This window comes from Rhinatrema bivittatum, chromosome 2 (assembly GCF_901001135.1).
Source record: "Rhinatrema bivittatum chromosome 2, aRhiBiv1.1, whole genome shotgun sequence".
Taxonomy (NCBI): domain Eukaryota; kingdom Metazoa; phylum Chordata; class Amphibia; order Gymnophiona; family Rhinatrematidae; genus Rhinatrema; species Rhinatrema bivittatum.
Genome location: NC_042616.1, coordinates 630,114,774 through 630,127,939, shown reverse-complemented (window position 1 = coordinate 630,127,939; position 13,166 = coordinate 630,114,774). Strand labels below are relative to the sequence as shown.

The 13,166-nt window shown below is 41.3% G+C and overlaps 1 protein-coding gene across 6 annotated transcripts in view; it reads left to right on the top strand.

Annotated features, from left to right (window-relative positions):
* PCMTD1 (protein-L-isoaspartate (D-aspartate) O-methyltransferase domain containing 1) overlaps positions 1–12,497 on the top strand; it is a 237,895-nt gene extending 225,398 nt beyond the window's left edge. For all 6 annotated transcript variants that reach the window (XM_029591264.1, XM_029591263.1, XM_029591261.1 and 3 more), the window contains one exon: positions 9,227–12,497. In XM_029591264.1, the coding sequence (XP_029447124.1) occupies positions 9,227–9,597 (371 nt within the window). In that variant the 3' untranslated portion in view covers positions 9,598–12,497. The remainder of the gene's footprint in view (positions 1–9,226) is intronic.
* Positions 12,498–13,166: the final 669 nt, after the last annotated feature.

Here is a 13,166-nt window from a genome sequence, read left to right as displayed (position 1 = left end):
AAGTTCTTCAACCTCTCCTCATAAGTCATTTTATGTAGACCATCCACCTTTTTGGTCGCCCTTCTCTGGACTGCCTTCATATCAAGAAGTGGCAGTAACGTTTGGCATACAGTTTTGTATAGCCTGTTCATTCAATAGTCTACTCTCAGTGATGGAGTTGGGTTGCTTTTTCAGTAAGTACATGGCTACAGCCTTTAGCTTGGTACTCCCCATGTGTCATGGTTAATTCATCCTGCTTGTTAATTGGGCAAAGCAAGTTTGCTTACCACAGGTAGAGCTCTCTGTAGACAGCAGGATGAATTATCCATGCTTAATATCTGCCTGCCTCCCTGGAGAGTAGATTAACAAGCTGAAACTAAGCTCTAAAGTCAACTGAGGAGCTCATGAGGCAACGCTTGCGGGGGAATTCCCATGCATGCTCAGTAGAGCAAAAGCTCTATGAGATAGGAGAGAAGAGTCAGTTCAGCACCATCAAATGATGTCACCCACATATCATGGCTAATTCATCCTATTGTCTATGGAGAACCCCATTTATGGTAAGCAAACTTGCTTTCTACATTTCTTTGACAACATACTAATGTGCATTAGTTCACTTTCCAAATGTTTTTTTCAATCATTTACAAATTCCAACTCATTTGGAATCTCTCTTTTAATTTATTAGAGATTCCTTATACTGGGTATTATGGATATATGTAATATTTAAAATTATACCAAAATTTGTGTCAGAAACAGATCTTTCTAGACCTTCAGGATTTAAAACTGTGCTCCACAAAAATTTTTCTAAATGTGTCACAACTTGTAGAAAATTGTACTACCTGTGTATTGTAAAACTGAAGTCTGCAGCAATTAGAAGCACTTAAGGGATCAAAGGGAAAAAGGACAATGTTTCACCAAGTCAGTAAGGAAAATAGCTATTAAAAACAGTTTTCTCTCAGGACAAGCAGGATGGTAGTCCTCACGTATGGGCGACGTCAGTGGACGGAGCCTTGATACAGAAAACTTTTCTGTCAAAGTTTCTATAAAGCTTTGACTGACACTGGCACACTGAGTGCACTGAGCATGCTCAGCCTGCAATTATCCCTGTGACCATAGGTGTCTCCCCTCAGTATTTATTTTCTGCTCTGCAGTAAGCATAGCGCTTAGGAGCTCTGTGAAAAATTCTCCCAATTTTTCCTCACGTAAACACTTAAACTTGTACTTCACAAACACTTTTTCCCTGCACGGGTCTCCCTTCGCGTACATTTAATCGACGCTCGGTGAGTACTATGCCCTGTTTTTCGGTCGGTTCCTGTCACCTCACTACAGTTTCCCTGGCCTACCAACCGAATTTCAGCCTTCTCTCTCCCTATGTTTTCACAGTTAGCCCCACATAGCCTGCGTGTGTCCTCCTGTGACCCTCTGCCTGGTTATTAGCGCTAGTGGGATAGGGACTTCCACGGTTACCCCATCGACACCCCTCCCCCCCCCCCCCCCCCCCGCGGTCCGTCGATGCATCGATTCGCACATCGATTCTTTCAGTGCCATCAATGTTTTCATCCATGGCGCTGATTTTTCCATCGATGTTATCGATGCACACCTTGGTGTCGTCGATGCCATTGTCGATGCCATCGATGCCCATGTCGGTGCCATTGATGCTGTCGACGCCCGTGGCCATGCTGTCAATGCCCGTGGCCATGCCACCGATGCCCACGTCATTTCCATCGGTGTCCTTTGTTGTTCCTATCGATGCGGCCATCGATTCTGTCGATGCCGGTATCAATTTCCGATGCCATCGATGTCTATTCGATTCTTCAGTGCCACATTGTTTCCACCGATACCTACGCCAGTGCCGTCGGTGCCTCCATCACTGTTATCGTTGCTATGCCCGGGCCATCGGCATTTTTTCATCTATATTTTTGACGATACCCTCGAGGCCGCTTCTATGTCACCATTGATACCGTCAATACTGACAGCACCTACACGCAATGCCCTTGCCTAAACACAGTGCTCCATGATTCGGGTTCTTAACTAAGCCCTATATCAGCCTATGACACTACATAGTGCCAGGAGCTGTGCAGGCATGCTGACAGTCCATCCTCATTCACCATCCAAGACATCGGTGCTATCCTACTCTGTGCTGGAGAATGTCCAGGCCGAGCAACATCTCTACTGCCACTGTTCCACACAGTGCTGGCAGTCCTCGGTGCTCCAGAATCACCGGACCGAGTTCCGAGGAATTCTGCATTGGCGTCATGATACATCGAGCTGCTGCACAGAGGGCTGGGTTCATGAGTCATGGCTCCCCTGTACCCAAGGCGTCCCCCACCGATACTGGTGCGGGGTTCTGACCCTCCACAAATTACTGTGGTAGCGCCAGACAAGCTCAGCCTGTCTCCTCTGTACCTGCGCTACTATAACAGGTTACAGAGTTGAGTCGGACGTTTACGTCCTTCAGGCTGTCCCTCGATGCCTCCTGAAATCCACAGAGCCATTTATCTTCACCGGCTCGTCCTTCTGCGATCCACGACGGATGGTAAGTACTCTAATCGTGCTTCACCGACAATCCCATTGAGACCTGTTCTCTAAATCGGGCCATATGGTTCGAAAGGTTCTAGGTCGTCTTGTCTTCCAAGAGCCGTATTAGTGTCACATATCGCTATTGCCAGTTATGTCGGACACAATACTAAGAGAACCTCTCTACCAATCATTTGGGATTAAATCAGGACATCCTCCCGTTGTCAGCAACGGGACTCTGTACTGATTAATACTCTGGCTTCTGGTTCCTAATTAAGGACCGAAATCCCAGATGCATTTGCTGATCTGCTAGACACAAGATCCATCCTCAATTGCAAATCCACCTCGAGGCCTGGTGACAGGTCTTGACGTTTTCTTGTACAGCACACAGAAATGCGGGTAAGACTTTTGCAACTCACGCTCCCGTGGGAGATTACATGATATCCAGATTACATCAGCCCCGCCAGTTGGACACCTCCTGGTCTCTCAACTTGCTGGATATCAGAGTGGCCACCCCATTTGGTACCAAAGTTCAGGGTACAGTCCCCCGGACGCTACAAAGCGCAGGGGGGAGGGGGGCGTTTTACTCTCACTATTCTTTCTTTCAACAGACAGTAGTTACTCTTCGCCCATTCTGGATCTCAGAAATATCAACTTTCTTCAGAAGGGACAGGTAAAATGCTGTCTCTCGTCACCATACTTCCATATCGCAGTAAGTAGGTTGCCTCTCTCCTCTAATCTTTCTATGTGCTTCATGGTGAGTCAACAATATTACAATCCCAAGCTCTGCTGGTTGCTCCAGCTTCAGCAACTTGGGTATTTCATCAAATCACTAGCAGTGACTGCTGTTTTTCTATGGAGTAAAACATCATTCACGCTTTTCCTTGCATGGACAGCTGCATAACAACAGTCAATCCAAGCAAGGAGCTCTATCTTCTTCACGACTCACTATAAATCTACTACCTGGGATTGCTGTTAACTACCATAAATCCCATATAGAACACTTCTGGACACCACAGTCACAACGAACTTCCTGTCCAACAAACTCACAGACATTCTGACAAATTCCTATATGTCTCTGCGCGCATACAATATAACCTCAGCCCCTCAATTCTTTCATTGCTGGGCCACGGGATTTTTTCACCATGCACTTTACTTATAGGTCCAGATTTGCTGTGAGTAAGATTCAGTGAAATTTCAGTTATTAGTGATTCTAAGCTATTCAACCGCTTTCGTCCCTGATCCTTATTGCAGATCTAGAACCAAAACCTAGGCTGGTCCTGCTCATGCTTGCATTTACTCAGGGTTGCAGAGTTTGAACTAACATCTTCTCAACCCAATATGCGTCTATTCCGCTCCATGCAGAGTTTCACATCAACTTCCTGGAGCTTCGAGCCATGAGTTATGCCTTTATGCCTTACAATGTTGCCTCTACAACAAACCTTTGTACATACAGACAGACAGCATAGTGACAATGTGGTATTTCCAACACACAAGCACGCACAACCTCTTAGCTGCTCTGCTAGGAAGTTGCGCAGCTCTACCCTTGGCCCTTGCTCACTCCATGCATCCCCGGGCCTCTTATCTAACAGACTTACTGAACGCACTAGCAGACCTTCTCCATATAGGTTTCCATCCTCTTGGATGGTCTCGGACTACATGTGTAGCGAGAAAAATCTTCTAGCGCTGAAGTCAACCGACCTTGCCTTCTGTGTCTGAATCGAACCGTATGGTGGACAGATTCTACTCCCTACACATGTCTCGAATAAGTTCCCATGGACGCCTTTGCTGCAACAAAGACCTCTTATATGTGTCTCTTTTGATGCCTCTCATAGCCAGCACTCTTATTATGCTGCACCGGGACAGGGTTCACTGTTTCTCACACCCATGTCCTTGCCGAGACCAGTATGCTTTCCCATACTTCTCAATCTATCACACCAGTAACCAATTCGCCTTCTCACAGGTCAATCTGATACCATGGACTCACTGATGTTCTCAGGTACTGGTAGCGTCACAAAAACCTTCCACACATAAATCTTACCATTCAAAATGGCATGATTTACCAATTGGCGTATACAAAAGGGTATTACCCCCTTTTTTTCCTACACCACTCTTTTCTCTTAGTCCCTCAGAATATGCTCCCCAGATATCCTCCACATGGGTACACCTCTGTTCCAATTGGCATACCTCTTGGGAGTGGGGATATCCGATTAACGGTTAACCCCTTCTGAGTCGGCTTACCATGGATTATCCACTGATTAAGCCGCCTCTATTTTTACTGGTTACGGAATAGGGCCTATATTTAGTGCTTACAAGACTAATACGTTCCCCGTTCGAGCCTTTCCATTCCTCTCACTTAACAGTCTGGCATGGGAAATTCTTTCCCTCGTAGTCATCACTTCTGCCGACAGGGTCAGTGAGTTCCACACCTTGTTACATACTCACCCGACCCTGCGTTCCTCCATGACCAAGTGATCTTACATATTCAACTTCATATCCTTCTTAAGGTAGAATATACTCTGCTCACTTTTTCCCAACACCTCTCTCTCACCAGGGCGAGAGGGTTTTCCACTCCTTGGAATGTAAAAGTGCACTTGCATTCTATCTAGACCACACTACACTCCATAGGAATTACACCTAACTCTTTCCTTCTGTGGCAAAAGCCAAGCTCGAGTTCCAGTGGGCAAACAGACCTTTTCCTCCTAATTGACGGTCTGTATCTCTTTTTCCTACCAACAAGCAGGCATTTCACTACAACACCGTGTGTAACCACACTCTGTTAGGGCCGAACCAGCCTCAATAGCTCACCTTTGGCTGGTGCTGCTTGTACGTATTTGTAAGGCTACGACCTGGAGCTCTCTCCATACCTTTGCAGCCCATTATTGCTTAGGTAAGACTGGCCGGCATGCTTCCATGTTTGGCCAGTCCGTCTACTCATCTTCTTTTCGGTTTAACTATCCAACATCCTTCCACCAACCCGGTAAGGGTTTCAGAATCCCCTCCTTACCAAATTCCACCCCCATCGTTGTGCCTTTTGCACGTCTTTGGGTGTATTTGGTGCACTCTCAGGCACCCATATATGAGGACTACCATCCTGCTTGTCCTGTGAGAAAGCAAATGTTGCTTACCTGTAACAGGTGTTCTCACATAACAACAGGATGTTAGTCCTCACGAAACCCACCTGCCACCCTGCGAAGTTGGGTCTACATACGTTTTATTATTTTAGTTTTGCTTGTGCTTTTTGCTATAAGATGAGACTGAGGGGAGACACCTGTGGTCACAGGGTTAATTGCAGGCTGAGCATGCTCAGTGCACTCAGTGTGCCAGTGTCAGTCAAAGCTTTATAGAAACTTTGACAGAAAAGTTTTCTGTAACAGGGCTCCATCCACTGATGTCACCCATATGTGAGGACTAACATCCTGCTGTCCTGTGAGAACACCTGTTACAGGTAAGCAACATTTGCTTTATCAGTTTAGAGAAAATGGCAAGTGACATGCCATGGCCTATGCTGGACCTTTTCAGTTCCTTTTTATTGATTTGTTTTTGGCAAACTCACCATTTTGGTCTTCTGGAATAACATTCAGTTGATTTATTTTCCTATATCAAACTAATAGCGTGGAGCCTAAGAGAACTCAAGACATTTTGAGGTCCATATTCAGATACAGTCCAGCTGGCAAACTTAGGGCTGGATTTTCTATCTTCACGCACCTCTCTGAATCCCGCGGTAACGGGGGGTGGGGGGGGGGGCGAGCCTGCGAAAGCCTGCTGCGATCGTACCACCGTGGTGTTATCGCTGCTGGCTTTCGCATCCAGTAGCGCCACCGTGAAAGGTTGTGCTATTGGGCGCTGTACTGGCGACGATAAGGAGCCTTACTTTTTCGCTGCCAGTGAAGTTTCCACCGCGTATGCCCCGATTCCTCCTCTTCCAGTGCCGACTCCGCCCCTATCTTGGTATTGAATATAGCCAGCTATCTTGGTTAGCTGGCTAACTATAGCCACCTAAGTTTAGGACAGCTCTTTGGCCTGACCAGACTTAGCTGGCTAAGAAATCCAGGTAACTCTGAATGTCTGAGTTAGCCGGCTAATGTAACTGGCTAACTCAACTCCTCCAAGTTATGCCCTTGGGCCGTCCCTAAATTAGGGGGTCATTTATCAAAATGCGCTAAGGCTTTTTCGCATGCGTTAAAGGCTTACCGCATGCGAAAACGTGTTTAACGCATGCGATAGCACCATATCGTATGGTGCGATGCAAATTTGGAAAATAGGAGGAGTTAAGGGCGGGGAGTGGGCTGGGTTAGCCTGTCTGTGAAGAGCTATTGCACAGACTTAACGCTGATTTTAACTACACCTTTTTGGATGGCGTTAAGCTGTGCGATAGCTGCCGTGACCGGGCGGTAAGGTTTTATTGCCTTTTGTGATGTCTCCCGCAAGGCCTATTTCAGGTGAATTGAAGCTCCGGGGGGGGACACGGAGGGAGGGAGGGAGGGAGGGAGAGAGAGAGACAGACACTGGCCATAATGTCCTCTTCCTAGATAGGTATTTGTATCCCTATGGTAGGCCCACCTAGTAACTCGAGGTGAGGTTTAGGTATTAGTGTAGGGGGTTAGGGGCCACTTTGACATCCAAAGTGAGACGTACAAACAGAACATGGTCTCTTGTGAAGATTTGATGACCTTCGGAGTGAGGAAACTCACTCCAAGATGAGATTTGGGCAATGTTCTCTCCACCTAGCTTGATGTTACCCAGGTAGAGAGTCCATCAAGCTAGGGTGAGAGAACATTGCCCAAATCTCATCTTGGAGTGAGTTTCCTCACTCCGAAGGTCATCAAATCTTCACAAGAGACCACTGTTCTGTTCATACGTCTCACTTTGAATGTCAAAGTGGCCCCTATCCCCCTACACTAATACCTAAACCTCATCTCGAGTTACTAGGTGGGCCTACCATAGGGATACAAATACCTATTTATTTATTTATTTATTTATTTAAAGGCTTTTATATACCGATGTTCATGTACTGGTACATATCACGTTGGTTTACATAGAACCAAAGTTGGAAATTACATCGAACAAGAGGTTACAAATAACAGGGCAAATAACAGGGCTAACTTGTAAGAGATTATAGAAAAGGTGAGAGCGATCTAAAATTGGCCATAATGTCATCTAGGGAGATGGTCATAATGTCATCTAGGGAGATGACATTATGGCCAGTCTCTCTCACTCTCTCTCTCTCTCTCTCATGCAGGAATTACAACAGGTCCGGCACCTATCACACAGTCTGATGATGTTATTGCAATTTGCACTAACTTAGCTCTTCGCAAAATGTGATAAACTGAATATTTGCATAAACCACGCCCCATTTGCTATCGCATGAAATACTTACCGCATTTTGATAAATCTAGGTCTTAGCCAGCTAAATTCTAGCCGGCTCGAATTTAACTGTATAAGAGCCAGCTAAATGAAGATTTGGGCAAACTTATGAGTTATCTGGCTAAATGCTTTTGAATATGGACCTCTGTATTATTATTATTAGTAGTAGTATTTTATTTGATATATTGCAGGTAATCCAAAGAAACAAGTGGATATTAAAGCAAATAATATAAATAGCACATAATCCAAAACAGATAAGTAAAACAGCATAAAATATACACAGCTGATAATACAGAAAAAAAAAGAAACCATTATTGAAGATTAAACCATAGGATTGGTAAAAAAAAACAAAAAACTCATGAAACCAAATGGTATATTAATAAGTCAAGATTCTTTTCACATGGTGAAATCAGCTGCTTTGAAAGGTTGGTCAAATAACCAAGATTTGATTAGCTTCCTGAATTTTAAATAATCTAGTTCAGCAGGGATTTCAGAGAGCAGAGAATTCCATAAAACACTGGGTTTGAAAGCTGAATGTAGAGAACCATGTTCCCTTTAGTCTAAGCACAGGAGAAAATGGAATTTGTACTAACTCCTGCTGAGAGGAACGTAAAATTTTCACTGGAGAATAGGAGATAAGAAAATCGGCCAAATAAGCTGACTGGTCCTTAAAATAAGCTCAGAAAACCAAGCAAGATTATAAACTTGATGCTACTGAACACAGGTAAATAATGCAGTGTCTGCAAAACAGGGAAAACATGATCAAATTTCCCCAAGTCAAAGATCACTTTGGCTGCATTGTTTTGCAGAAGCTGCAACCACTTTAACTGGATCATAGACCTAGCCAAGGTACAGAATATTTCAGTTATCAATTCTAGATAAGTCTAGGGCATCAACCAAAAGACATATATTTTGGTGCTCTAAGAAGGTTGCAGTCACTGCATGTATTTGAGAAAGAAAACAGAGATTGAACCAAGGAGGAAATTTGCTGGGATGTACTCAACTTGGAGTCCAACTTGACTCCTAGAGCTGTAATTACTTGCTTAATTGAAATAGGTGTACCTAGCATAGTAGGAATCACTGTAGGAATATAATCTTTCCTGACCACCCAAAGGCTTCAGATTTAGAAAGATTGACTTTTGGTTTATGGAAACAAAACCAGTCTACAATAAGTTCCAGATATTTTTTAAATTTCACAGTTTCTTCTGGACAAACCTAACGTTTGACTTTTCCCCTACCCCTCTCCTCTAAACCCTTGTTCAAGTAATCCCTTTTGCAATACTTTAATGTGAAGTTTCTGTATTTGACAAGATATTTGCCACACAAGTTCAAACAATGAAAATAATATTTATTCTTTTTTTTTAAGCTGCTTGTGCTGTTAGGAGCCTACAGGACTTGGCTCGTATTTATATTCGACGTACTCTTCGAAACTTCATAAATGATGAGATGCAGGCTAAGGGTATCCCACAAAAAGCACCACCAAAGCGAAAACGGAGGAGATGCCGTAGGCGCAAACCTAACACCTATGTGTTTGTAGGCAATCAGCTCATTCCTCACTCTCTAGACAGTGAGGAAGATGAAAAGATGGACGATGACAGCAAAGAGGAGGAAGAGAAAGAACACAGTGAAGTCTTGAAACCAGAAGAGCCACCCCGAAATCTACTCAGAGAAAAAGTTCTGAGTCTACCATTACCTGAATCCTTAAAGGCATACTTGACGTACTATCGAGAGAAATAACTTACTTGAACAAAAAATTGCATACGATGCCTACTGAGATTTTCCTTTGTTCTTTAAAATGTAGCATCTATTAGGGAAGTAACTGAGCAGATATTATTTCATGAAGATTAAAATACAGTGATAACATTTAACTTATTTCTGTTGTAACCTAACAGGACATCGAACTTTTATTAAGTTAAGTCCCTTTTTAAAATTTTTATTTTCTTTCCATTTTGAGAAATGATTAATACTCTTTTAACACTTGCCATAAATTATTCCAAAGTGGTATACAACATTATGAAGATTTTGCATGAAAAATCTTTATTGTTCCGTAATAGATTTGTATTGATAAAGGGCAAGTGAAATTTCCTGATATTTTATACATGATACTGAATAATCGTATGACAGATGCATTGTGATTTGACTATCGTCTGCAATTCTTGTTATAAGGAACATTTTAATCTTGCAGACAGATTTCAGATCTTATAGTGAAATCAAAATCTGTGATTTTGCAGCTCATCATGGTTTTCTAACAATGTCCTGTTATGTAGTATTGTATTCCAGAGAATACAGATGTGCAATAAATGTGTACCAGACACTGAATGAGCTGACTAGAAAATGCAAGTTTTCAAGAGACTGTGTTACAGTATTCCCTGCATTTGTAATTTTTGCCAAAAGACCAGAAAAATGACGGATTTAATTCTCACCAAGTAAGAAAAATCATGATAAACATAAAGTTAGAGAAAATGTTCTCTGTAATCCTGATTGTATAACTCCTCCCTAGCTTTTTGTTACAGTATAACCCTGATTTTACTAACTCAGATTATATGATAATACTGATTATTACAAATTGTGGTCAAGGCCCTACACCAACTAAGATTAAATTATATTCTAATTATTTGCTATTTTATAATGTGCTGTAGCCACAAAGTTACCTGAATCCTGAGTAGCTGCAAGTAATCAATGCTGTATATTAAAGCTGCATATTCTCATATCTCTGAAAGGTGAGAGAAGAGATGTAAATGTTACTAAAAGACATGGTATCTGCAACGAACTGTGAGAGATTCCAAAGCCAAAGGAATTTATCCAAAGGAAAAATTACTGTCTAGCTGTTTTAAGTTGTATCATTGTGGTCTGCATTCATATGGTCAAACTACTTATGATCAGAAAAGATGCTTTAAGAACATTAATGGCAACCAACTACCAATAACTACCTCTGCCCAAAGCAACACGAATTTCATCCTTCAATTTTTTACAATTGGTTTGTTCAAGATTTTATACCTTCAGCAAAAGTGCATCTCAGTGGTTTAAAACCTCCCTTTCTATTCTCCTGCTTCTTGATAAGACTCAGATGTTCAAACAGTCAAATCTTTATTCCAGTTAGTCACTTACCAAGATGCAACCGATAGTTCTAGATATCTTAACAACACTGAAACAAATATCCCACAGCAAGTTCCTATCCATTGTGCTCTCAAATGAAAATGAACAGTTAATCCTGATGGCAATCATCGGCTAACTTATTGTGAAACATGTCTGCTATGGTTTAACAGAGGCATGGTTGGATTTGCAATAGGGGACTTGATTCTGGGATGAATTGACTTTATCCTCCCAACATTGTAGCAGGTAAATCTTATACACACAGTGGAATGAGGTGACTGCAGACATCCAGCAACTTATCATGTGCATCGGTATTCTTTCTGCTGAAACTGAAGAGTGGATATGCATCAGTATCCTTTCTGCTGAAACTGAAGAGTGGATATGCATCAGTATCCTGTCTGCTGAAATTGAAGAGTGGATGAACTATGATGAAGATAATGAGGGCTGTGGTGACCTCAGAGAGGAGGGCATTGCAATTGACACAGCACTTAGGAGGCCTATAACCAGGAGATAAAAATACCAACAGTTGAAACAGTCGATGCATTTGGAACGCTCTGTTATAGCTGGTAAAGAAAGTAAATTTCAGCTAGTAATCTGGAACAGCTCCCACAAGAAAAAATGTGCAATAATAGTTTTTTTATAAATAAAATCTGGGTAGTTTTAATTCATTTTATTATGCCACTGCTACATTAAAATTGCTCATTATAAACTGTATTCATTGACTCTGTCTATGTAATGGCAGTGATTTCCTATGTTATAACCTTTTGATTATCTGAAATCTTAACAAGGTGGTTTGTAAAATCATGGTTATACTGTATCTACATGATATGAGCTCCTAGCAAAAGAGTTTTAAAACTATACTTAGTTTCTTCTAAAGTTCCTTGTTTAGTATTGATATTTGGTATTACAGTTGTCATTTAGAAAGTTCTTGTATTGCTTCCACAAACAGCTGTAATAGAGTTTGTTAGGATTTATTCAGCAGACGCACTTTAGTTGGTGGATTTTCTACTTCATTTAAATATTTACCTTATAGCAGGGCTGTGCTTACCTGCTTTTTTGGATGGATGCAGATTGTAAAAACATTCTGAAATGTCATTATGTACACTGTATATATACCCTTGCATAGATGGAATTTGTGTTAGACAAGATTCGTAGATCAAATTTGTCCATTCAACATTTACCTGTTTAAATCCTTTGTGGATATACACTTGGCCTAAAGTTTGAATTTGGACCATATAGACTCGAATTGAAAACAGCAGTGTAGCTTTCATTTCAGGATCAATAGCGATCATTTGGATTATTTTACACACATTCTTATGTTCGTTTTTTTCCTTTTGTCGATATTACTTGCTGCTTTGTTGTTGCTTGCTGGAAAGCATGTTTTACTTTTTCCTGTGTGTTGTATAGAAATTATGATAACATAGCACTGGAGAAAAATGGAGTTTAAGATTTTGACCTGGCATTTAGTTTTAGACCTTTTTGTATGAAAACACTTTCTCTGTTGGGCACAAATAAAATGAAACATTCCTTGTGGAGGAACATAATCACCAGCAATATGGTATTGTTACTGTGGTACTTTTCATCATTACAACATTCACGTTCAAAGCAATAGCAAACAACTCACTGGGTAAATATTCTTTTCAAATGTACCACTGTTATTTAAAAATCATGAAAACATCGTTCAGGAGTTTAAGGTTACAAAGTGTTTTCATAGCCTGATGTGGTCTAACTGTTCTGGTATACATAACTAGGTTAAGAATTTGAACTTTTGTTTAACACATTATCAGACCTATATTTTATTTTACCTTATTTTGGACATCAGCTTTTAATTATAGATTTCATTCCTCATTTGAATTTTGTTGAATTAGAAAGGCAACCACTATATATACATTTCTTGTAGTGTGTGATATTGGTTTCCTCAGTCAGTATAGGTAACTAAAAATATTGCTCTAGCTATGTTGATATAAAATTTTATAAAAGAAAAATCCACACCTATTTTTTTTTTTTTATCTAGACAGATTGTTAAAAACAATTAAGATGTTTTCCTAGACATCAATATTAATACAAGGGTATTTTTAAAGGCTTTCAGACACATTAATTTATAATTTCTTTGATTAAACTTGTTTTAGATGGTACAAGAAGCAAATTAGTCTCAAGTCCAGGATTATCCAGCCTGAGGAAACTGATCTGTTTTCTTTTAGGAGTTGAATATC